The sequence below is a fragment of the Tenrec ecaudatus genome, chromosome 12 (genome assembly GCF_050624435.1).
Source record: "Tenrec ecaudatus isolate mTenEca1 chromosome 12, mTenEca1.hap1, whole genome shotgun sequence".
NCBI lineage: Eukaryota > Metazoa > Chordata > Mammalia > Afrosoricida > Tenrecidae > Tenrec > Tenrec ecaudatus.
The window spans coordinates 24,571,216-24,596,605 of NC_134541.1; the positions used below are offsets into that span (position 1 = coordinate 24,571,216).

At 53.4% G+C, this 25,390-nt stretch overlaps 1 protein-coding gene across 1 annotated transcript in view; it reads left to right on the top strand.

The window, feature by feature from the left end:
* Positions 1-25,135, top strand: part of TTI1 (TELO2 interacting protein 1) — a 53,014-nt gene extending 27,879 nt beyond the window's left edge. The window contains exons 4-8 of the mRNA XM_075528765.1: positions 3,103-3,251; positions 7,741-7,881; positions 10,115-10,319; positions 10,543-10,630; positions 22,530-25,135. Coding sequence (XP_075384880.1) covers positions 3,103-3,251; positions 7,741-7,881; positions 10,115-10,319; positions 10,543-10,630; positions 22,530-22,713 — 767 coding nt within the window. The 3' untranslated portion in view covers positions 22,714-25,135. The remainder of the gene's footprint in view (positions 1-3,102; positions 3,252-7,740; positions 7,882-10,114; positions 10,320-10,542; positions 10,631-22,529) is intronic.
* The last annotated feature ends 255 nt before the right edge of the window (positions 25,136-25,390 follow it).

Here is a 25,390-nt window from a genome sequence, read left to right on the forward strand (position 1 = left end):
CTCAAGGCATTTGCTTTCCACTTAAGCCCCTCGCATCAGGTCCTCTTTTTTTTTCCCCTCCGTCCCCATACATAAATTTTATCAAGCATATTTGTACATGTGTTGCCATCCTTATTTTGTAAACATTTACATTCAATTTGAGCCCTTGGTATCAGTTCTTTTTATCCTCCTTACCCACCCTCACCCTCGTGACCCCTTGATAAGTCTTAAATTATTATTATTTTCATACACTGACTGCTGTCACCCTTCCCCTACGGTTTCTTCCCACCCCACTCCCCCTTCCTCTCCCTACCTTCCCCCTACTCTCCTGGTATCACTACTCCCATTTCTGTGTGTGCCCTGTGTACATGCTCTGACCTAGCCCGCAGTGAAAGGCAGGATTGGGGTCATGATATTGTGGGGTGAGGAAGCCTCAAAGCACCAGAGAAACATTGTGTTTCTCATCGGTGCTATAGTTCACCCTGGTTGACTCACCCCTTATTTGCTGACCCTTCGGGATGTCCATTGTCTACAGATGGGTTTGGGGTTTTTTCTCTGACGCCCCCCTTATTATCAATAATATGATTTTTGTTTGTTTTGGGGGGGGATCTTCTGATGGCTATCCAAACAACTTTGTTATGCCCATTGTCTGTTCATCCGTTTTTGACCTTTTGTTTGTTGGTGGGGAGAGATTTCCATGTTTTCCTTACCAATTTATATGATAAAGTGAAGGAAGCTCAGACTAGTGGAAGCTCTGGCCTGTTGTTTTATTCACAAGCTCAATCTGGAGCTTCAGGTCACGGAAGGATTAATAAATTATTAGACTCTCCTCTGCAAATATAAAATGCCAAGTCATAATGAGCTTGGTGGTCTCGGAACTATCCTAAATCGAACTGAGGCCCAAATTAGTTTGTTAGGTTGGAATTGAACAGATTTCTCTCTCTCTCTCTCTCTCTCTCTCTCTCTCTCTCTCTCTCTCTCTCTGCATTCTCTCCTCTGAAACTCTTGGGGGAACTGAAGCTGCACTTCCAGGATCATAGGAAAGAGCAGCTCGAGGCAGCTAAGTGCATCCCATTCCGTCCAACCAGCAAGGAAGCATCATAGGACCCCAAGAATGACTTAGGCTGCGTTGAGTCATTGCCTTTCGCAAAGACAGAGCTTTCAGATCAGAAATCTCTGTGGCTTTTTCTTCTCAGGTATGCTCCTGGAGCCAAACCAATCCTTACTGGGAATGGCACCACTCACCCAAACCTAGCAACCCTGAAGAAGTGGGGGGAGGCCTGATTCCTCCTAACCTGGCTCTGCCACTCCTCGTGTGAGATTTGACACACACACAAACACACACACACACACCCTCTCCCCCCCCCTCCTCGTTCCGCGAGACCATGTGGCATGCTTGCCTTCTTAAAGAATTGGGTGGATATTGGTTTGACACACATTTTTTGTTTTCACAGAAAGCACCTTGTGTGGCTGGGGGCCCTTCGCGAAGAAACCCAGGCATCCCACACATGCATTCCCATGGATCTCAGCAGCATCTGTTAGAGACAGGTGCACTGCTGCCCTGAGATTCCATTTTCCCTATCAGAAGAAACCCAAGTAGGAAAAAGGGCAGGGAGCAGTGCTGAGAGCTCTATGGAAATGAGTGCAGCTGGAGGCCGGGTGTCCAGGGGAGGGGCGGCGACCTGGGTTTCTGCAATCGACAGGCCTTTTCACACCACTCTGTATGTAATGTTTTTGTTATCCTTGTTGAGAATGCGCAGAGCAGACACCCAGACAACAGTGTACACAGGAACAATTCGGTGACACTACTTTCACGGGTGCTGCCTCTTCCCATCCCCTCCTCGGTGTGGTTCCTTCCCCACCTCCCCAGCCCCCTCTCTGATCTCCCAGTGTCGGGCCAGTTTATCCCACATAGATGGTTCCTAAAAGAACATAATGTTCAAGGTAGATGGACTTTACTAGTGAAAATGAATGATTGTTTGGTTATGTGTGATAGATAGGCGTGTGTGTGTGTGCATTTCTCTGTACTTTTGTTTGTTTTACTAACAAGTATTTTCCTTGCTCAGTGTTTTACATGAAGATAAACAATCTTACATTAAGTTGATTTACATTAAGTTGATTTACTGTGAAAGCTTATTACACAAGCATCATCAAAACGTATTGCACAGACAGGCCTATCTGACTTCTGTGACCAGCTCATTCATTATTTATCTTTGATGTTGTTGTCAGTTAAACACTTGCACCTCTGTGGTGGACTGCCCTAGGCAATCCAAGAGAGATGATGGCTGGTGATGTCCGTCACCCTTAGCCCTCTGGGCCAGCACGTGAGGCATGTAGACTCAATCCTGTTTTCCAGACGAGAGATCAGAATACAAGAGAAGTGGCTCATTGATTGTAGAGGCAGGACTTAAGCTAGCCTCCTGACTGCGCCCCAGGCCTTGTGCACCATCCGTGCTGCCCTGGAATTGCCCATCGGGCAAGGATGAGCCCAGCCATATCCTGACCATCCCGAGATCTTCCTGGGCAGTGGGACATGAGGCGGTCTGTGGAGCAAGGGATCCCAGCCCCACCCCAGCTAGGCAGAGTTCCCTAAGGCCCGTGTGGTTCTCACTCCTGCTTGGGGGCAGTGGGTACACGGAGGAATGAACCAAGAGGAAAGGCAGGCGAGGGAATGAGGCTTCCCAGCCTCGGAACGCCAAACTAGAACGCTGCCTTTTGCACTTTCAATTTTCACTATTTATTCATGGGAATCTAGAGCACACTGAAGAGAGAGGGGTCAAGGGCAGAGAAAGCCACCAGTAGCTCACGATCTGTCACTGCTGTTTTGTTGTTCTTCCTCCCATGCAAAGAATTTGCATCATTGCTAGCCTCCTGCTGTGTGTGCAGTTTTGTCCCACAGGGCCTTGTTCGTCTCCCACCATGGGTGGGGTACAAGGGGTTACCTAAGCATCCCCCTGTGTGAGCTGTCAGGAACATTGGGACCCCATCACCGGCCTTCAGACAGGTTTCTGAGGACCTCTCCCTAGAAAGTGTCCTCTGGTGGGTCCTGTGCTGAATCCGAGAGTCAGAGACCAAGGCGCAGGGCACATCTCTCCCAGAACTCTGTCCCTGTGCTCATTCTAGAGGCGCCATCAGTCCCTCCCGAAGCACATGAGAGTGACAGGCTTCCGGACGTGGAACCACCACTGCCGCCGCAGACGCAGATAGCCAAGGATGTGATGGAGCGCTGCATCCACCTGCTGTCGGACAAAAACCTGAAAATCCGCTTGCAGGTTAGTGGGTGGCCTTTCTTGGCACAGACAGAGCAGCAGGACCAAAGAGGTTCGCTCTGCTGACAGCAAGCACACAGATGAGCAAGCTGCTTCCTGTATCTCCCGGGCCCTGGGTGATGGGCACAGAAGAGGTTTATCTGTGGGATGGCCGTCTGGCATCTCTCTCGGTCGGCTCAGATGCCAGAGAGGACTCTGGGTCCCTGAATGAAAAGCTCCAGAGCGCCCACCACCCCGTGGAGCCCCAGGGGAGGGAAAGGCTATCGCTTTCTGAGCGGACTCACTGCAGAATGCAGTCCTAATACTTTGGAGTAGTCATTCTTCCAAGCCCGACACTGGGCCTTATCTCTCACTCTGTTGCCATTTTCATTCTAGGAAAAACACCAACGCTTCCCCTGATCTCTCACCACACTTCCTGGTAGTTTCCTGAGCAGTGGCCCCGGTAACAAGGACCTCAAATACACAGGAGTTACTCCAGTAGCAGGATGTGGCTGAGGTGGGGGTGGGGAGCGGGCTTTCAGAATCACCTAAGAGAGGCTCTCCTGCCCACAGGAAGCAGCACAATCTAGCACCACGCAGGAGCCAGACCCATGTCACCTCAGGAACCTAGTTAGTGGTGGGAGCTGAGCGCCTTGCTCATGGCAGGGGCTGCGGTACTCTGCTCCACCATCTCTCTCCCTCCTCCAGGCTGTGTCTTGTAGAATCTGTGCCTCGCAGCGACACTGCTTGGCATGCGTTCATGGCTCTGTGAGTGCCTGTGGTTGACACAGACCCGGCTCTGACTCGGCGGCACCCTGCATAGGGTGTCTGAAGCTGCGCATCTCTACGGGGGCAGGCAGCCTCCTCTTTCCCCACGGAGCCTCGTGAGCAGCCCAGTGCTTACCCGATAGTGCCACCCGGGCTTCTGCTCTGCTCTATGTGTTGAGCAAACTCCTTGTATCCTTTAAGAATCTGCACAAGCGCCTTACCCTTGATGTCACTGTGACAGCGGCTAGCTGCCTACCATAGTCAACAGGAGCATCCGCTTTGGAGTCAGGCCTGCCCACCAGGGAAAGCGAGTTGCTGCCAAGTCAACTCCAGCACAGGGTGACTCTGGGTGTGTCAGAGCGGTTCTGGGCTCCATAGGGAAGCAGATTGCCTGGCCTTTCTTCTGAGGTGGTCTCCAGTATCCAACTTTCCAGTTAGCAACCGCGCTCATCCACCATTTCTCTCTTCCACCCAGAGCCTTCCAGACCTGCATACTCGAGTTCAAATTCTGCTCTGCCTCCTCCCCAGCCATGTGGCCTGGAGTTAGGTCACCCAGCTTTGGGGACCTCAGTCTTTGATCCATAAAATGCAGAGAGGGACCTACCTCGCACGGTGACAGATTGTCACTATGAGATTGTTAGCATGGCATATGGCCTCTACCCTCATCTACTCACGGCCTGCTGGGGCGTCTGCTGGTGAGGCACTCAGCTGCTAACTGGAAAGGGGATGGTTGTAGCCTCCACAGGGGAAAGGCCGTAACCACCAACCCCTGTGAAGCCACAGGCCGGGGAGCCCTGTGGGTAGCTCTCTGTGCCACGTGGTGTGGCTGTGAGCTAAAGCGCACTTGACAGCCCCCAGCAGCAGCTGCTCCTGAAGAACGCGTTGCAGTAATAAACAGCAATGCGAGCGGACATCGCTGACCTGCTCTGGCTGCCCCGTTGCCACGAGACAAGAGTCAGACGGAACCCCACATTCCATCCTTCACTACCTATCCCGACACCAAACATCCCTCTGACACCACTCTGCATCTAGGCTGGGTTCCACAATTCATTGCAATGGTCACAGAACTCAAAGACAATACTCAAAATTAGGGAGCTTATTAGGGAATCAGTAAGTTACCACAAGTCCGGTTCAGCAAACAATAAGGATATAGCCATTGGTCTGCTCAGCCAGCAGCCACGTCTCGCTCTGGTCCTCAATTTTTTAGCCACATGGTCCTTTGGCCTTTGCCTCTGTGGGCCAGGAAGTCAGTCTGCCTATCACTCTGTCCCACAGTTCTGTAGCCAGGGGCCCGATGGAGAGAAGCCGTAGTCTTGGTGCTGATCCTCTGTGTGTCCGAGCCACAGCCTCTGATGCATCTGGTCTCGGCCACCTCTGCCCTTTAGACAGAGCTCTTCAATGTGTTCTCCCTCGATCCTCGGATTTCTCTCTCTGCTGCTGCTGCTTTAAAGGTGGCTCATCCTTATAGTGAGGTGCGGTGGGGCACGGGGTTGGTGGTGCATGGACCAGTTCCCTCTGTTAGTGTTACACGCATGTTGTGTGCATAGTCCTACCCCATGATTTGATGGGGATGACAGCAACTTGGGTAGAAGAGCCATGTTCAGAACTTGCACTCCATTCCAGCTGGATAAGAGGGGATGAGGCTGGCCTGGCTCCTGCCTCCATGATACTTCCTGTCTAGAAAGGCCTCACATAACCCCACTTCATAAGTTGAACAAGTGCTATAAAGGCAATAGACAGATTCTATGATAGAAATCATTCAAACCTCTGTCTCGGAGGAAGTACAGCCACAATGCACCCTAGAATTCAGGATGGTGTGCCTTCTCATGTAGAGGCACCAGTGTCTGGAGAAGGACATCCTGTCTGAAGCAGAGTGAGCAGAGCAGGTGACACTGGCTGCAACAACAGGCTGAGATGGAGCGATGGCTGTGAAGAGGGCACAGGACTAGCCACATTTGTTTCCTTTTGTTGTGTGTAAGGTCGTATGAGTCGGAACCAGCTTGACAGCACCTAACAACATAACAGAAAACAGGAATTTGCCCATGTAGCAAACATGTACTGGGAGCCTGCTCTGTACCAAACCCTGTAGAATAAGACACAGAATTTGTACCCTGACTTAGACCGGGTCATCAGGGAAGGCCTCTCGGTGGTGGTGACATTGAACAAAGTCAAAAGAAACACCATGCCGGCAGAATCTGCACCTTAGAACCACTGAAGTGTGCTGACGTGCCCGGCGAGTGACACACTGCAAGTTCAAAGCCAGTCTGAAAACAGCCCTTTCTACCGCCCTCCTCCCCTCCTCTCTCACTGCCATCAAGTAGATGTCAACTCATAGCAACACTATTAGTCAGGGTAGAGCTGCCCATGCATTTCTGAGACTCTCAACTGTTTTACAGGAGTAGAAAGCCTCATCTTTCTTTCAAGGAACAGCTGGTGTTTTCGAACTGCCAACCTTGTTGGTCACAACCCCACGCATAACCACTATGCCACCAGAGCACAGGGTAGTCATCCAATAAGGACTTGCCCTTTAACATCGGAGGCCTCCAGGCTGTCTTTGATGCACGTGTGCACCTTCACCTACTGTGTGATGTCTGGCCTCTCTGTGCAGAAGACCATTGCCTGTGACATTGAAGGGGGCTGGACCACGGTCAGTGAGCGGTGAGATGTGAACGATCAGGAAATCTTTGCTCAAAGAAGGTGAAAAAAATCCAGCTTTGATCTTACCTGTCTTCCCCCCAGCCTTCCTTCTGAGGTTGGCCTGGATCTCAGCCACCTACTTGGCCTTTCCATGTAGCAGAATTTGACCTCACCCAGCCTCTGGGATCGCTACTCCCCCACCCCGTCAATGGCACCCCTCTGCCAGTCGCATGCCTGAGCCTGAGTAGCTTCTCCTTCCATCCCCACAAAGCAGACCTCAGATGCTCCCCTCCCACCTCTGCCTGCATCCCTCTCTCACTCTCAGTGGGCATATTCTGTGGCCCCTCCTCCGCTTGCTGCTACCTTGCCACTTTTCTGATGAGGACCCTTTGATCGCTTCCCACTGGGTTATTAAAAAAGAAAAGCCCCCAAAATGAAGCCACCTGGTCCAGCCCCAGGGACCCCTCCCGCCCCTCCATCCCTTTACCTCCCTGCCACATCATGCTACTGGCTGTAGTTCCTCAAGTGCCCGCTTCTGCATTGTGTCAGTTCTATTTCCAGATCCAACCCGGGACGCATGCTCAGTCTTCACAGGGCTCCTTGTGAAACTGCCCCTGCAGATAAGCCCCAGCGGCCATGTGGTTCACATCGGCCATCAGCCTCTTTGCACTTCACCTTGCTTCCTCCTTTCCCAGCACCATCACAACCGGTAGCCCCCTGACTTGGGTGCCCCTGCATAAGGCCTTTCTTCCCCAGTTGGCTGTAGACCACGGCGTACACTGTGCCTGTGTGTACCCCCAGCGCCTTTGAGCCAAGGGTGCCTAACCTGTGCTCCTTCCAAATGGCGACTTGCTCCCAGGTGTCTGGTTTCAAGGCCCGTGAGTGGTGCCCACAGTTTGCATGGGACTACTAACCTCAGGGCAGGCAGTTGAAACTCACCCTGCGGCACTGAGGAAGAAAAGTCTGGCACGTTGCCTCCACAAAGGTGGAGCAGCTCTGTTCCCACCCCTGTGGCTGCCGTTCACCAGCGTGGACTCACAGTGCCAGGTGAGTGCTATGGTTTCAGGGCCTCAACCGTCTCCTGACCTTTGCTCCCCTTGTCCTCCAGGTGTTGGATGTGCTGGACTTGTGCGTGGTGGTTCTGCAGTCCCACAAGAACCAGCTCCTCCCCTTGGCTCATCGGGCCTGGCCCTCGCTGGTGCACCGACTCACAAAGGATGACCCCCTGGCCGTGCTAAGAGCCTTCAAGGTACCAACTGAGGCCTCATCACCCGGTGCAGTGCGCATGACCAAGGAGAGTCGTGGGCATGGAGCACAACAGCTTCTTAGGGGCCTGGCTCGTGTTCATCTGACTGCAGTAAGCCTGGGACAATACAGAAAGCACCCCATAGAACATCACAGTCTGTCCGCCCCCTTTGGCTTTGGGGCAGAGCGAACTCTTAGATGGGAAGGGGCACCAGTGCTTCCTAGACATACTCAGTACCAGGGAGCGTATCTCCTCAGTGCACACTCACAAGGCGGCTTCCATGACCTGTATTTGGAGCTGAGGTGCTGTGTTAGGCCGAGTTGACTAGAGAAGCAAATCCAGTGGTGCTTACATATGTGTAAGAGAGTTTTATATCAAGGAGTAATTGTATATCAGGAAAGTAGCCCAGCCCAGCCCAACTCAAGCCCATAAATCTCTCTTCAGACTTACACAGCCACATACAATGATGCAGAATGCAGGAGGATCACAGGTCAGTGGGTGCAAAGTCTCGTGGGTCCAGTGGCAAGGAGGCATCACCGAGTTCTGGCAGGTCCCAGTGTGGCTCATGAACAGAAAGGTGAAGGCAAAAAGATAGGGGAGGTTCCCAGGACCCTCCGTATGAGAAAGGTCATGCCCACAAGGAGACACCATCAGACTGTGGCCTGATTGACAGGCTAGACGCCACCCTACACTCTTAGAGCTTCGAGTTGACAGGAAATTATGTAACTACCTCAGGTGGGAACAAGCTCAGAGAAGTTAAGGACATTTTCAAGATCACGCGGTTAGCACGTGACCGAACACAGGGCTGTGAACTTGGCTGCCCCGAAGTCCAAGTGGAGGGTCCCGGTGCTCTTCCTCTGCCCAGCCAGGTGACTTCGCACAAAGCCCAACCCTGCCCATTTTTAGGTCGGGCTTTCTCAGGGTGGTATTGTCAAAGGCGACAACCATTTGGACTGTTGGTGAAGTGCTTGGAAAGGTACTCGCACTGCCTTAGACTGGCTCGTACCAGCTCAGGTCTCTGAGCGTATTCTTAGCATCTCCGTCCTTGTTCAGAGGGCACTTAGGGCAGCTTGCAAATGGCCTTCAGCACGGCGAGCTCACATAAAGAAGGCCCCGAGCACAGGGACAAAGACGGAGGCTGCAAAGGGACAGAACAAACCTGGAGAGGTGACAAAGGGATTTGGCAAGAGCATTTTGGCTTTCTGTTAAGTATCTTCAGCATACACTGGCGCACAATCTAAGCCTACGTTTAAAACCCACATCAAAAGGTTCATTTCCCGCCCGCCCCCTTAGAAACACCCTGACTATGTTAAGGGCACAGGCCGAGTGCACTCAGGTGGGGGCAGCAGAGGAGAGGGAGGGAGACGGCGGCGGCCTTGTGGTCAGATGAGCTGTTCCCTGCCGTGGGAATGAATAGTCTGGACTGGCAGCCGCCAAGGAAGATGGAAGGATACAAAGATGGATGTGCTGTCGCGTGGCTGACACCTGAGGTCTGTACCGCCTGGCGCCACCCAGCTGAGGGAGCTGGAAGAAGTGCAAATGCTCTGGTCACTGGTGATGCCGTGCTTACCAATTTTTAAAGAAATTCCTGTGAACCTGTGTGCGCAGTCTGCAGCGGGCACAGCATTTCAATATGTCCTGCTAGAGGAAGTTTAAAACGAGACCTGCAGAGACACTGCCTGTTGGGAAAGATGGAATGAGGGTGATGTGGCGGAGAGACTGCGCAGTTGAACAGGAAGTAAGCTAGCAGGCCTCGACCCCGGGGACCCTGTCCAAACTCTGCCCCGGCCCTGGCCCCGGATGCCTGAGTATGGCAGCTGCCTGCCTCAGTGTGTGTGTGTTTATTCAGCTCGCCACAGGTAACGGCACAAGTCTTTTCTCAGGGGATGTTAGGAAGATTCAAGAGATGATCTATGTGAACTGCTTTCAGCTTCCCCCACCACCACCAAAGGGGGGGGGATCAAGGTATTAATCATATTCATCCAGCCCAAGATTCTTTTGAATTATTCTCCGTGTAATCTGTATTTATGGATAGAAGCAGCCATGCCTTGGGAGCAGAGACCTCCAAATTCATAACTGTCAGAATCACAAACCATGGGCAAGGAATTAACAGCAGTAATTCTATTTTTTTTTTCCCAAGCAGAGCCCTAGATGAAATTGAATTAGCAAGTGATTCTTTCGCTCCCTGGCTGCCCAGGCAATGTTCAGTCACCAGGATGGGGGGTTGTCTTTGCAGGTCTTGCGAACCCTGGGAGGTCAGTGTGGTGACTTTCTAAGGAGCAGGTTCTGCAAAGATGTTCTGCCAAAGCTAGCCGGCTCGCTAGTCACCCAGGCTCCCGTCAGTGCCAGAGCTGGCCCCGTCTACTCCCACACACTAGCCTTCAAGTTGCAGCTGGCCGTCCTGCAGGGCCTGGGTCCCCTCTGCCAGAGCCTGGACCTAGGTAGGTGCCAACCAGACCCCTGGGGCCCACACCACCTGCCAATCTCACCCCTGCCCTCCCAGCCCTGCTCAGCCTGGCTCCCCCCTCCCCTCCTGGCCCTTGTCTGTAGTTGGGCTTTTGTGGTCTGGTGACTGTATGGAGAGCCCAGGACCTCCTGCAGAGTGCATCCGGCCTGCCTGGGATGGTGCCTGAGGCATTGCCTCTTTTGTTCTCCTCTCTGCAGGTGAGGGTGACCTGAACAAAGTGGCGGGTGCCTGCTTGATTTACCTCAGCGCCAAACAGCCCGTGAAATTACAAGAGGCTGCCAGGAGGTAAGACTGCTCCATCACCCACATCTCTTTGCATTTGTTCTAAATTATAGATGATTTGCTAATGGCAAGCAGAGTGGAGGCATCTCGGTGCTCTCTTCTCTTGGCCAGGTTAAGATGATTTCTTTAGCTATGCCAACTCCAGAGGTGGCATTTTGACTGGCTGCTTTCCTCTTTGCAAGTAACCTTTTCCACTACTGCAATGTCAGCAACAATTCCAAAGGGGCCGACAGCCTACCGGTGTGCTGGGGCAGAGCAGGCCCAGGCAGGGTTGGGTCTGCGGGTGGCCGGATGGCCCTGCCCCTCTCTACAAAGCAAAAGGAAGCATTGAGTTACTGCTCAGGCATACCTCCACTCCTCGGAGCTTCCTGGATGGGAGGCAGGGACCAACTGGGAGCCCTTGCAAATTAGATGCAAGGTGTGTGTGTGTGTGGGGGGGGTGTATCTATGGGCGTAGCTATGCATTTTTCAAGACAAATTACACAGAGAACCTGATTCTCATATGTGTCTGGGACCCAAAGACAGCTAAGAACCACCGGACTCATGCCAGAAAGGGGCTTTTCTGGCTCCCAAACTATACGCCTCTTACTCCCAAGATCCTGGTCACACCTGCACTTGTGCAACATCTCAAGGAAGATGCATGCTTTGCTCCGTGCCCCCTATGGGGATCTGCCCTGCATAGGCGGAGCACCGCAGCTTGCCCCAACAGAAGCCCCAGAGTGCCTGCTGGCCTGTTGTCTCCAACCCTCCGCTCTGCTGGGAGCAGCCTGTGCTCCACACCGCCCTCTTCAGAGGCCATGTGTAGCCAGCCTGACCTGACCCTGCACCCTGCTCCTTCCTGTGGCTCCATCCCGTCTTCTAAGGGGATGAGCGACTCTGACTAAAATGAGGAGCCTGCCACTCCCTTGTAAGCCCTGCACTCCCACTGGCCCAGGGAGTGATAAGAATCTCTTTTAGGATGGATTTATTGTCTTTTGCAGTTTTTTATCCTTGATTTCCCCAGCTCCCTTTTCTTTCTGTGCCTCTCAGTCAGACCTCGCAGCCCAGGATCAGTCATGGTTCTCAAGCACCATGGCATACCCCAGCAAGCTTCCTGTGCCTATAGTCTCATGCCATCGGGGCCTCCCCCAGGGGAGCCCTGGGAGAGTGGGCTTTAACATGCAGCACAAGAATGAGCCTGACACAACCCAAATGCAAAGATTCAAATGTCCCCACCCCATCCTGCTCTGCCCTGTCCCCTGCAAGTCCAGACCTATCCAGCAGGCTAATATTCCCAATTCATTATCTTTTCATTTCTAATTCTATCAATGCCAAAAGCAATTCAACATGGAATTGCTCCTTGACCCTTCTGGTGTTGGTGGTCACGGTGCCTCTGGGGGAGGGGAGGCCTCCAGGGCACTGGGCAGTGCCCCTGTGCCATCCTTTGGGGTAGAGTCAGGTGGGCTCCCACCCAGAGCCCGGGGGTGTGGGGCAGGCTTCATATCCACGTTGTTCACAGACATATTTCCAGGAAATGCATCAGTGCTGCCCTTGATCAGCAGCTGATGGGCATCTTGGTGCAGGAATTACTACACTGGCTAGATGGAAGAAGGAGGGGGGGGAGGGGGGGCTGGGAGCAGTATCTCCGCGAGCCTCTTGGAGGCATGCAGAAGGAGCAGCAGCGAGGTGGGCTGGAAGTAGTTGTAGATGCTGGTGGGTGGTCCTGGTTGCTCCCCTTCCTTCCTCCTCCCACTTCCATTCCTGAAGTGAAGTCTTCCTACTTCTAGAATCTCTCCTAACAGTGTCCACACCTCTTTACCTCCAAGCCCCCAGTCCAGGCCCCGCCACCCTTGCCACTTCCCTGGACACCTGCAGGCACTCCTTCTGAGTCCACTGTATGCACTCCTGACAGCCCACGCCCCCTGAGAGCACGACACCCACTGTGCACTCTGGGGAGAAGAGAAAGGGGCCAGGTCCGGGCGAGGGTGGGGTGTGTAGTCAGAGGTGTGCCAATCAAGCCTCTGCTCTGGGCTCTGAGATACCGGCCCTCTGAGGAGATCCCTTGGTGGGGCCAGCTTGTTTTTGAATTGACCCCTCACTCCGGCAGTGGGCTGGTAGGGAAACCTGTGAGGCAGGTGATCTGCCAGAGGCCTTCTGCAGGGACTGGGGACTGAGCTGTGGGCCTGCCCAGTGTGGGGTGGGCATCTGGGCAGCTTCAGGCCTAATGGGGTTTTCTCCTCCTTCCTCTTGGCTTGTCCTGCCTCCAGGCAGTAACCCAGCCTGTGTTTGCTTTTTAAATTTGTCATATTAAATACAGCCTTTGTGGCAGGCTTTTACATCCAGGCTGTAAACTCCAGAAAATGGAAATTGATCAGGGGGCGGTTGGTATCACCGAGGCTGTAAATGCTAAGAACGGAGCTGCCATTCCCGTTTAATGCTTTTATCTATCGAATGCGCCTGGTAAGGAGGGGAGCATAAATCTTGCAATTTGGGCGGGGTGGGGGCAGGGAAGGGTTCAGGGTATAACCTTGCTGCTATGAGTTACCACCAGGTGTCACTGTGAACTGGTGATGCAAGGATACCAGGTCTCCCCAGAGCATTGTCGGTGAAAGAACTTAACAGACAGCAAAGGAGAAAATTGTCTTTGAGGTGTGGAAGCACTATGGGTAAGGGCCCTGCCCCTGAGGGTACACATGGGGCTCCAGACTAGCAGGCCCTACCAGTCAGGCCCCCGTCTCAACCCATTGCAAGTACCAGCTTAGCAGGCTGGCATTCCCAGGTGGCCCTGGAAACCTCGGAGGCCTCTCCCAGCATGCTTCGGGCCCCTCAGGACCTCTCTGGTCATGGGGCTCTAACTCCCCAACATGAGAGGCATTTTAGATAGGAGGACCCACCTCACCACCACGTCTCTGTGTTTTCCCTCCACGCCAGTGCACACCCAGCCTAGTTAAACTCCGCGGGCTAGAACCACCTCCCCAGGCCCGTGTCTTCACAGGGCCTTGCTCTCCGTCTCTGGCAGTCAGGTCTTACATCTCCAGCCAGCCTTTCCACCCTGAGCACAGCACGAGAAGCAAAACAACAAGGTAATTCTTATTTTAGAAAGACAAGGCCCAACAAGTCTCACTGTAGAGGAACCAGGCTTGTGGGCTGTTGATCCCTACCCCGGCCCAGGCCTCCCCGCACCTGCCAACCCCAGAGCCCAGCTGGTACACCTTCTGGCTGTCCAGGTACTCGATGCTGTTACTGCTGTAGTCCTTGTTTTGCGTGCAGGACTACACACGGGGGGCAGAGTAGCTTCCTCTGCCTATGTGTGAGGGCAAGAGGTGCCCGTCCTGGAGTTGGATAAACCAGGGTTCAGGACTTACTAGCTATGTGACCCAGGGGCAAAAATCAAGGCTCCTTTGCCCCTCATTTCTTCCCTCTGTTAACTGGGCTGGTGGTGACAAGCCCTCACGGGGCAGTGGTGGGAGGGGGCGAGTTAGAGGTGTAGGAGCCCACGTGGTCACCACTCATCCTTGGGATCAGAGGAGTACCACTGTAGTGGGAACAAGACGGGAGGCCCTGGCCTGCACGGCGCTGTGTTCCAAGGGTCCATTGTGTGTGTGTGTGTGTGTGTGTGTGTGTGTGTGTGTACACCTGTGTGTAGGTGTGCACTTTTGTATACTCACAACATCTGCACTCACCACAATAGCAGCAGGGAAAAAGCCTTCGAGTGTGAGAGGGTCTGGCAGTTCAAACCCATGCCTACTGTAAATGATAGGCGGATTGTCGACAGAGCAGGAAGCTGGTGCCCCAGTCCCCAAGACAGGTCGCCGGTCAGCTGTCTGTATACTTGAACTGCGCAGCTGCTGTGTACATAGAATCCGATTTCCTACCATCAGCCTGCTTTGTCCGCTCTACTGCACTGAACAGCTCTTCACACAAAAGGCTCTTTCTTCCTTTCTCACCGTAATTGTGCCTCCCCAGCCCGGTCAGCTGAGTCATGGGAACCAACTTTGAAGGCTCCAGCACTGACTGACTTCCCTGCGCCCGCCTGAGCAGTGAGATCCAAGCCCCTCAAAGAGCCAGTGGCGCCTTCAAACCGAGCCGCACACAGACCAGCCCCAGCGCCGCTGTTTCAGCCCTGTAGGCAGCCCAGCTCCTCTCTCACACATACACGTGGGCCTCTTGTCTCTGAGTGGATCTGGATAGCTCCCCTGAGCTTGAAATGGACCCTCATCTCCTTGGGCAGTGTGGCCCTGAGCTGCAGGGCTCTGTCCCCAAGGACAGCACCGGCAAGGGAATGAGAGCAGGCCTAGCCTTGCTCCTCTTGATATTTGATTAATAGTTGACAAATCCAGACCCAAGTAGTTAGCTCTCCTCTTAGCCATCTTTCCACAGGCTTTGCCGCTTTTCTTTCCAAGGCCCATTGTTCTAACCATGTGCTCCAGCTGGAAGCTATTTGCTATGCATGTGTAGGCAGGGCTTCATGGTTCAGATAAGAGGCATCTGCCCTGCTGCTTACAAACAGCGTGCGCTGCGCTGCCTTTCAGATCTGAGGGCGGGGACCCCTGCGCCACGTACATGGATGCCACCCAATGTGCTTCCAACTTCCTCGGTCTGGTCACAGGACTGATCGCCTGCCAAAGGGGACTGTTTCACCCCCAGAGCGTGGGTGCGGGGACACTCGAGCTGTGGCTCCCGTCTGCACAGAAGGGGCTGGAGCTCGTGAAAGGCTCGGCAGACGCCAGGGGGGCCATCTCATTACTTCTGCCGAGTCCGGGTCTGTCCCAAACACCGAGCAGGCTGGAATGAACACCGTGATCTCGGTCCCCAGCAAAGTAACCAAGGAAACATCTTCTGTGGTCCTATTACTGATGTCTGTCTTTAAGAGAGTTTTATCGAGTATCTATTATGAGCCAGAGGTGAAAGATTTCAAAGATGAAGGTGAAGTTAAACTTGGCCCCAAGTTCCCCCTCAATAGCAGTGCAACCGTGGGCGGGTTGATTAACCTCTCAGCGCCTCGGTTTTCTCATCTAGACTGGAACAGCCTACCTAAGAACACTACTGCAGGGGCTCTGTGATGTCACGTATGTCGTGTCTGGCACAGAGCACCAGCCCACCGTCAAAAGTAGAGGCTGCTGCGTGTCATTGAGTCAATCCTTGCACGAAGCTGCCCCAGTGGGCGTTGTGCCCTGTCAGCTATACAGAAGCACGTCCCCAGGCTTTCGAGACCACCAGCAGGGAGAACAGCCTCTCACCGCACCGTGGCGCCACCAGGCCTTGCTTTTTTATTTAAGCTAATAAATAGCAGTCATCAGCCTTATTTAAACTTCCTCTCATTTCCCAGAAAGAGACTTGGGCACCATATAAAGTATGTGCGGCCAAGTAGACAGCAAGGGAGAAAGAATAAGAGCAAAACCAAACGAAACGGGTTGAGGTTACGCATAAATGGCAGGCTTCGTGCTCTGCACCTGAGCGAGAGGTGAGCCGGGCACTCGGCCCTGGGCTTCCTCCTCATGGCACAGCAAAGACGGAAGTGCAATCTGATTTTAAAGACAGAGAGGGAGAGAAGCCCAGCTTTCCATGATTACTGAACCCTACGGTGAGCTCTCCGTGGGTCATCCTAAAGGGACACTGGGTCTTGCTGTGACTCGTAGCTCAGCTCCTTGCAGTGAATGCAGATAGACGTCCTGGAGCGGAGGCTGCTGGCTGCATGCCAGAACCCAGCGTGCAGGAAACCAGGTCTGCAGTGGGGGGTGGGTAAGTTGCTAGGAGGATATCTTCCAGGGAACATACCTTCCAGGGACGGTCAGGTGGCATTGCAGGTGACCTGGGAGTGCAGCCAGCCAGGCCACTGGTGACCCTTGGGGTGCTCTTGCCCTGAGGGGCACTTTGAAGTCCTCCAGGCAACAACATCCTGAGATCCAGGCCTGCCTGGAGGTAGAGGAATCTGGCCAGATGGAAGGGACTGCTTGCAAACCCCGCCCCGTCAAGATTTAAATCCTGGTAGGTCCTAGTTTATTTTTGAATCGTCTGCAACAGATTGGGCCTCTCAGTGCCATATCTTTTTAAAGATGCCCAAAGCCACGGAGTCACTGCAGTGCACTTACAATGCTTTGTCTCATAGTACTTTAGGGGTACCATTAACATCACCCGCCTCCACTGGCGTTTATGGTTTTCAATCCCGTTGCATTTAAATATCCTCAATATGGGTGAGGATGCAAGTCGGCGTTAGATCGATAGATGGATGGCCCTGAACCGGTAAGCAGAGCCAAGTGTAACGAGTCTGTAGCGCTGCAAAGGTAATTGGTAGTATTTATTTGGAGAGTAAATCGTTGCTCCAAGTCATAATCCTCCATTTCCAACATTTAGAAACAAAAAAACGACCTCCGTGCAAGGGAAGATAGCTAAATTGAATAGCAAGAAAGGACAGGCCTGAAATACTGGTTAACCAATGAACCGAGGCCCATTAGAGTAAATTACCGAATAGAGCAGCATCGCCCCACTGCCTGCTGGCTAGGACACACCGACACCCCGAGCATCCATTTGTTTCAGCGGAAACACGGGCTCATTTGTAGCACCGGCATGTGCGGTGTCCCGGGAGGAGCACTGGCAGGGAGAGAGAAGAGCGGGAGGCTGTTCCACCAGAGCGAGCTTGCCGCCTCCCACCGCTGCCCAGGGCTTACGCCCTGCAGGTTTCCTCAGCTTTCCGTCCATCTCTACGGAAGCAGACTACCTCATCGTTCTTTTGTGGAGCAGCTAGTGCGTCCAAACCACCGACCTCTGGATGCTCTAACTACTGCACCACAAGACTCCTTTGACAGAACACCAACACACGCACATACACACACACACACCCCACCCCACATCCCGACCTTATCCAGGGTTCCTAAGCCTGTCTGTCTTTCCCCACAGTTACTGGTGCCTTTGAACCGCCAACCTTGTATTTAGCAGTCCAGTGCCTATCCTCAGTGCCATCAGGACTTCTTAGACGGAACACCAAAACCAAACCAAACTCGCTGCCACAGAGTTGATTCCAGCCCAGGGTGACCCTATAGGACAGGATGGACCTGCCTCTGTGGGTTTCTGAGACTATCACTACAGGAGTAAAAAGCTCCGTCTTTCTCTGACAGAGCAGCTGGGGTTTTGAACTGCTGACCTGGCAGCCCAATGTGTAACCACTAGTGACCAAGGGAGCTAAAATGACCAAGGACGTTGTACCTGCTCATGGCCAGCTGGTGACGGCCTGTGTCTTGTGCCTAAGGAGCCACCCCGGAATAACTTCTTTAAAGTCCCAGGTAAACAAACCAGTCCGAAAGCAGATCACAAAGCCCCAAGTTTTCCACCACTGGCACTTGCCCTGACAGTTCCTGAGAGAATTTTATAAATCCAGAGAGAGCCCAGCAGCAATGGACTCCCCCATGCAAGTAACTAACAGGGAAAAAGGGCTTGTGGCCCAGGAGAGCTGGAGCCCCTGATTCTGTGCCCACCTGCCCGGATCAGCGGGCACTTTTCTGGAGTTCTTCCCTAGACAGCGCTGCCAGTCCTCCACGGACAAGGTCCGGCTTGGCTTGCCACATCGCAGCGGTTGTGGGGGGCGGGGCTATTTAAGATCCAGTCCCCGTGTTGGACAGCTGCTACAAGTTGGATCTGCCTTCTCTACCAACCTTGGGAAGCTCCTCCCCACACAAAGAGCCCCCACCCCAGTCCCCCGGATCTTGCTGTATTGCCCCTTGGCCTCTGTGATCAGGCTGCCCTGGGAGCCTGCAGGCCAGACCTGCCCATCCATCATCTCAGGCCAGCCACCAACACAGGAGCTCGGATGGGCTGAAGTGAGTGTAAGGAATTGTTTGGGAAGCCACCCAGAGAGGGCCAAGCCCATCCCAGTGACCCTTGTTGCATCTCCCAGGCATCCTCCCACCCAGAACGGTGACTCAGAGCTCCCAATATTGATCCTAAAGACAGGAACCACTTCTGTTGGTTTGGCGCTAGAGTTTATTAGGTCCTTACTGATACCCGTCAACTGTAGATCGGGCTGCAGTGCAGGGAAATGGCCGCCTGCATGAAGTGAAATTCAATAAAACGGCATTTTAAGTGAAAAATCAGTATAAACACCAGACTTCTTTGCCATGGAAACAGAGGTTGCTTAGAAACTGCCTAACGGCGAGTTCTAAATTTTTTAAAGTCAAGTTATCATTTAAGCTACACGGCCCTACAGGTTATTGAGAGATAATCACTCGCCTCAGGACACTGGGAAGCAGGAGACACGGCTGAGTGGCTCCCGCACTCTGGGGACCAGATCATCTCTCCATAACTGTGCTCCCAAGGGCCACTGAGGTGGGCCCTGGGGAAGCAGGGTGCATTGTTTGTTTAGGAGTTAAGTGACGGACATCTAGATGGGTTTGTTTACAGTGTTTCCTTTGTAGAAAACAAAAACACCAGCCATGGGGCTGCCTCTTGGGCCTGTACAACAGCTGGCCCTGCCGTGTCTCAAGTCAAGATGTCCAGGAACACTTCCCAGACCATTGTCCCAGTCTCTTCCAAGTAGGGGTCCTGCCTTTGTCTTTGGCCTTCGAATCTGCAAAACAGCCAGGATTTTCCTGCCCGTCTTGGGCCCTTCTCTCTCGAGCATGGGCCACACAGCCAGCTGGCCTTTGGCTTTGGAGCAAACAGGGCCACTGAGCAGGCAAACCCTCTCGGGCCTCAGGCCCAGCTCCTAGGTGCCCAACGAATACGGCTCCAGGTTCCGAATCTTCAGGCGTTTGAAGTTCAGCGGGTCACAGGAGGCTCCCCAAGCTGGCGCACAGCCCCGCCTGCCAGCCATCTGGTTGCATGGCACTGCTTTGCTCCCCACCTCAGGCATGTGGAGGGCAAGGGACATTGCACGCGCCCCCTCCTGTAAATAATGAGTGGAATCAGAGCCCCATTGGCTGAGACTCGGGACCCCTGCCAAGTCAGTATGGAGGGAATAATGAGCGAGGAAGACAAACACAGTGCCCCTGTCAGGAGTGTCTGAGGGTTTTCCACGGTGGCAGTGCTGCTGGGCTGGTAGTAATCATCAGTCCTTACACGCGCACACACACCCTGAAAAGAACGGTGTGTCCATTAGACAGCTGGAGGGGGTGTGTGTGTATTTCCTGCACCTCATCTCCCAAGAGCCTCGGGGAGAGCCTGTGAGGAGGCTGGCACACTGTTGGACTTCCTCCAAAGAATGGGGAGGCCTGCCCAGGGAGGGGGGACACCGTCATTTGCTCCAAGCCTCTCAGACAGGAGACATAGTGTGCACTGGCCGCTGCCCCCGGAGGAAGCCACCCATTTCTGGGCTAAGAAATGAGCCTCCCAGATAATCCTTGCTGAAAGGAGGCGAGCTTCGCACGCAGGTTCTTAACCGTTGTTTCTCCGTGGCAGCGTCTTACCAAGGGAAGTCCAAGGGCAGAGTGGGCTTCTCTTCACCCCACCAGCTAGTTAACAAGGGGTTCTGAAGGAGCACTGCCGGCGCTGGGAGCCGAGCAGAGCTCCAGCTGAACTGGGCCGTGCATGACACAAGCCAGCCGGGCGTTACCCAGATTCAGAATTGCCTGGAAGCCATGAGTACGCGGTGCCATAGCGTGAAAAATGGTTGGCATTCTGGAGGGCATCGAATGAAACCGTTTGCGGTCTAGCCGACTTTGGCACCAGGGAAACTGTCAGCGGTGTCACGTGTAAACAGAGAGCTGCTTCCCGTGTTGGGCGCGTTTTTCCCCTAATTTCCCTTGCCACTCTAATTATCAAAGATATTTTTGTTTTTAAACAAAAATCGTCTCCCACGCAGGCCGCATCTCCTTGCTGCGGTGAAGTGGAAAGGATGAATTAGAATATTCTAATCACTTCTGCAGCAGCCACCGCTGAGGTTATAAACACTAGATTATCCCAAGCAAAGGAAACTTAAATTGTTTAGGCGAAAAACAGGCCAGAACATTTTTCAACGTGCCCCACTGCCTGCCTCTTTAGCATATGCCTATTAAACACACAGAGAAAAGCGGAAAGTGTGCTCACAGAGGTAAAGTGTGACACACACACATCCCAGAGAGCACAGGTGTTTCAGATTAACGGGGGGTGGGGGGGGTGGGGGAGCTTAATGTATTTTTCCTTTTAGCATGGATTTAAGTCCGTACTTGCAGCCCAATAATGTGGGCAAGGCCCCTAGGAAAAACTGTTAAGAATGAAGCATGGTCCATCCAGACAAACGGCCATCGTATCGATGCCGACCCATAGTGACCCTGTAGGGCAGGGTAGATGTGCCCTGTGAGTTCCCCAGACAGTAACTCTTTACAGGAGTAAAAGCCCCATCTTTCTCCTCCCCCACCCCCTGCCCCCCAGCAGTTGGATTTGACCTTGTGGATCACAGCCAGACTGTAGCCACTACACCAGCAGGGTGCCTTGCACGCCCTTGGATACTTTAAAGGCCATCAGTGAGCAGGGATCACACATTTCAGCCCGCAGCCACACCGGGATGAGTAGCACCCACGTCTAGCCGCAGGAATGGAAGCCAGAGGTGGTGAGCCCTATCCTTCAGCCTCGTATCAGGCAGTGCCGGGGCTCACATGAGTCCAGTGGGCGGGTGCAGGTGGCTCCCTCTGATCCTTTTATGTCAGGGAGGGGCGCCATCAGCGTGGAGCAAAGTCACTGCGTCCTCATGGGAAACAGGCTGTACAAGCAGCCAGCCCGGACTGAGTACTTCCCACGCACTGCGCCTCTCTGGGTCCATCACTCACCTGCTCCACCCGCCAGGCGCTCATGCTCCGGGGAGGGGCCGTCGGTAGACAAGGAATCTAGCTAGATCTGCTGGGAACGGTGCCCTGAGAGAGAGAGACACAGGCCGCTCCCCCAGGCACTCAGGAGCAGAGCACTCGGCCCCTCATCAAAAGGCCCATAGGGCTCTCCTGGGTGGAAAGGGGTGGCAGTCTGCATCCATGAAGATTCACAGCTTGGAAACCCACAGGGGCAGTTCTACTCGGCCCCATAGGGCCGCTGTCAGCACGGACTTGTGGTCATGGGTTGACCTCAGTGTAGTGGTCAGAAGGCAGCCTCCCCGAGGAGATGTGTGGGATGCAGGGTGCGGAGAGGGACTAGCCCACAGGGAGGATGCCAAGTGGTGGGCCTCTCAGGGAGGTATAGGGCATTAGCAGCTGGGCTGCCCAAGACAGTGGCCTTGAGCATGTGGCTTGATCATTCAGACACAGGATATGAGGAGAAAACAAGGTTGACCCCAACGTTCAAGCAAAGGTGAAGACTCTCACTCATGATGGAGACGTGGCGACCGGGGCCCTATCAGCTCTGTGGCCCTTCCAGAGGCCCCGGGGGCAGGAATCGGTCTTCTCCCAGCTGCCAGGGGCTGCCAGTTCCCTCACATCTGACCCCTACCTGATCCCTTGGAGCAGGGCTGTGTCCACATGTCCAGACTAAATGAGGGAACTAGAGGTCAGCGGCCAGAGGACCCAGAGGCAGGGGCTAGAGGTTCCGACGCTGGGAGACTTGCCCCTGGTCCCAGGCAGGCCCGGTCGGCACCTGTGCTCAGGTGGGTGCAACCCTGCGCTGCCCGGGCCTGTCAGGAAGAGCCGACCTTGACAATTTTCTTCTTTTCGAAAATGGCTCACACCCAGAAATCAGCCTGTCTCTTTGCCAAGAGCTTGTTTGATGTCAATATCGCTAAGCTCAGACTAATTACTTTTCTTCTCTGTGTCAATGGATATGAAACTGTTTACCTCTCTCTTTGCCTGGTGTCGGAACAGGCCTAACACCCCGCCCTGGACCCTTCAGTGGCTCAGTTCTCCCAGAAGCCCTTTGTTACGATGAGCCGTGTCTTCCAGCAGCCCAGGACATCCTCTCTGGGGGAAGCTAGCCCTCCCTCACGCCCTCCTCCCCCTCACTCCTTTCCGCTTCTCCATTTGTTTCTCTGTAGCGTGTTCCTCCATCTGATGAAGGTAGACCCGGACTCCACCTGGCTGGTACTGAGTGAGCATCACTGCCCGGAGCTGCTCACACCTCCCCACCCCAGCCTCTGCCCTGTGCGGCTGCCGGGGGCGCCAGGCCAGCAGAGCCCATACACCGCCAATGTGCTGCACCTGCTCCAGGAGCTGCCATGATGCCTCTGCCCAAGGGACTCCTCTGGGGTCAGGCTGACCCCACCTCTGCCGACTGCAAAGGGGGATCAGACAGCCATTGATTTCTAAATTGACCTATCACACAACTGCTTAGAAATCGGGTTGAAAGAAAGTGCTGGCCTGTTATTTCCATTTCACACCTTGTGTCTTCAAGTTGCACAGTCAGGCAGCTCAGCTCCTGAGCTGACCATCTCACGGGCACCCACACATCCAGTGCTCACCCACGCCCCACCTCCCAGCTTAAGGACAGTGGCTGTCAGCTCCCTTGGACCCCATCTGAGGATCACAGCTCTGAAGGTGAGGAACACTGCCCTGTCACTACAAACACACAGTGGGTCCCCCCCACATACACCTCTGCTCCCCAAATAATGAAGTGGGCTCATTGTAACTGCCTAGTTGTTTGTTTTGGGGGGTGGGAATTAAATAAAGGCATTTCTTGGATGGGAGAATCATCAAGAGCTTACTCGGAGTGTGTGGTGTAAATGGGTGGCTTTATTGTGTTTTTATGAGTTCTGAAATAGATAATACAGAACCGTGAGGCAAAAGTCCAAAGAGCAGAACAGGCTAGAAGCCCTCTGGGCTCCCATCCCTGCCACCTGCTGGGCGAGAGTTCCTTTATCACGCAGGCTGGCTGGCACCACGCACCCCCTCACGCCCCGCTCACCCATCCCTTGCATGATTTTAGAGCAGATGTTAAGTGCAAAAAAAAAATTTTTTAACATACAACCACAATCCCTTTAGTGCACCTAAAACAATTAGCAATGATCCTTTAATATCATCAAATAATCAGTGTTGAGATTTCCCCGGTGTGTTCAAATCAGTCCAATAAGATGTGTGTCCCTTAATACATTTTTAAATTTGTGGTTCCCCCTGCCACCTCTTTTTTTTCCCTTTAGTATGGAAAAAATGAGGTCATTTATATTCTCTCTCACACACACACATATTTCCCATGGCCTGGGTTTACTGGTTGCACCCCCTGTGATGGGTGGAGGTGTCATTTCATGGGCTCCTCCCGCCCCACCCCCACCCCACCCCCCATGTGTCCTGTGTCCAGAATCCTCCAACAGGAGACATGGCCAGATCTGATTTGCTTTTAGAGGGGAGGGGGCGGCACCAAGCTCTGTGGGTGTTTTCGTCACCTCATTCCCGACCGGGGCCCCTGCACTCATCAGACATGGCCAAGCAGTGCTAGTGTGATGGCGGCCTGCTGACAGGCCCTCCAAGAGGCAGGCTCTTCAGCGGCCAGAGGGTCAGCTCGAGCTACCATTCTGATAGGAAGGGCAGACTAAACACTGGTGCTTTTCCTCGCTGGAGGATTTCAGACGCAGGAGATATACATGTAGGTGCACAGCTCCCCTACACACGCGCACACATGCACTCACACATGCATACGCATGCTGACTGGTCCCCGGAATGAAGGATGCTTCCTACCAGATGCGTGCCGAGGTGCCTCCTCCCGTAACCTTGGAAAGCCCCAGTGGTAAACATCTCAAAGGAGTTGGCGTGGAGCATACTGGAGGTAGGGCCCACCTCAAGTTCGCAGAGGACCCCGGTTTTCCTTCCAGGTTCTCACCTGCAGGGGCAGTGACAGGTGTCCAGCCAGGTCTGAGTGGCACAGCAGACCATCTGTGTCAATTAGCCATCAAGGGCCTCAGTGTGGACCTGGGCCAGAAGAAGAGTGCTTAGTCTGGGGGAGTTCTGACCTCGCTCAGGACCATGAAGTCTGGGCTCTACTGGCTAGAAACAGGCCCTTACGCTTCCGCTCGCCCCCCAGAAGTATAGTGTGTCCCCCCATCTCTCCCAAGATGGTGCTCACCTCATTTCCTACTGGGGCTGATGTCACAAAATTCTGGGTACAACCCCAGAGCTTTCGCCTGTGACCCTGTAGGGACCCCAAGTTAACCCCTGGAACTGGAGGCGGAAATGGCATGTGGCCAATTGCCTTCAAGCACAACTGCCTCAGCCAAGAGAGGAAGACGTGGATGGTGCCCAGGTCCCATGACTGAGCACTGGCTCACTGGATCCAGAGAAGGTTCCTGATCAGAGGGTCCAAAGGGAGAGGTGGGGAGAGATGTGAAACAGAGCTTCCAGTTCCAGACTCTTGAGAGCCATTGGGTCTGGAAGACCGCATCCCCTAGAAACGATTGCGGAAATCTTCAAACCTTGAACCAGAACTTGAAATGTCTCCTGACAGCCAACTTTAAATCAAACAGTAGTTTAGCTTACTTAGAAAAGAGTATCTGCACAGGACGAATAACAGAAATGTGGATGAAGGGAGACCACGGACAGTGTGCGATATGAAATAATCACTATAATTGATCAAGGATTCACGAGGTGGGTGGGAGAGGAGCTTACACCAAAGGCTCAGGTAGAAAATGTTTTTAAAATGATGAGGGCAACATGTATAAATATGCTTGATACAATTTATCTATGGAATGTTATGAGAACCATAAGAGCTCCCAATAAAATGATTTTTTACAAAAGAGTATCTGCCTGAGCCTTGTGTTATCTTAGAGGATCATCTATAGGCAACCAAATTGGTAGCAGCAACTCCAGAGACGCCGTTGACAAGTAGATTGTGTGTCTGTCTCTGATGGTGAAACAGGTCAGAAAAGGGCGTGGAGGAAAATGGCTGAAGTGCACATTACGGTATCGAAAT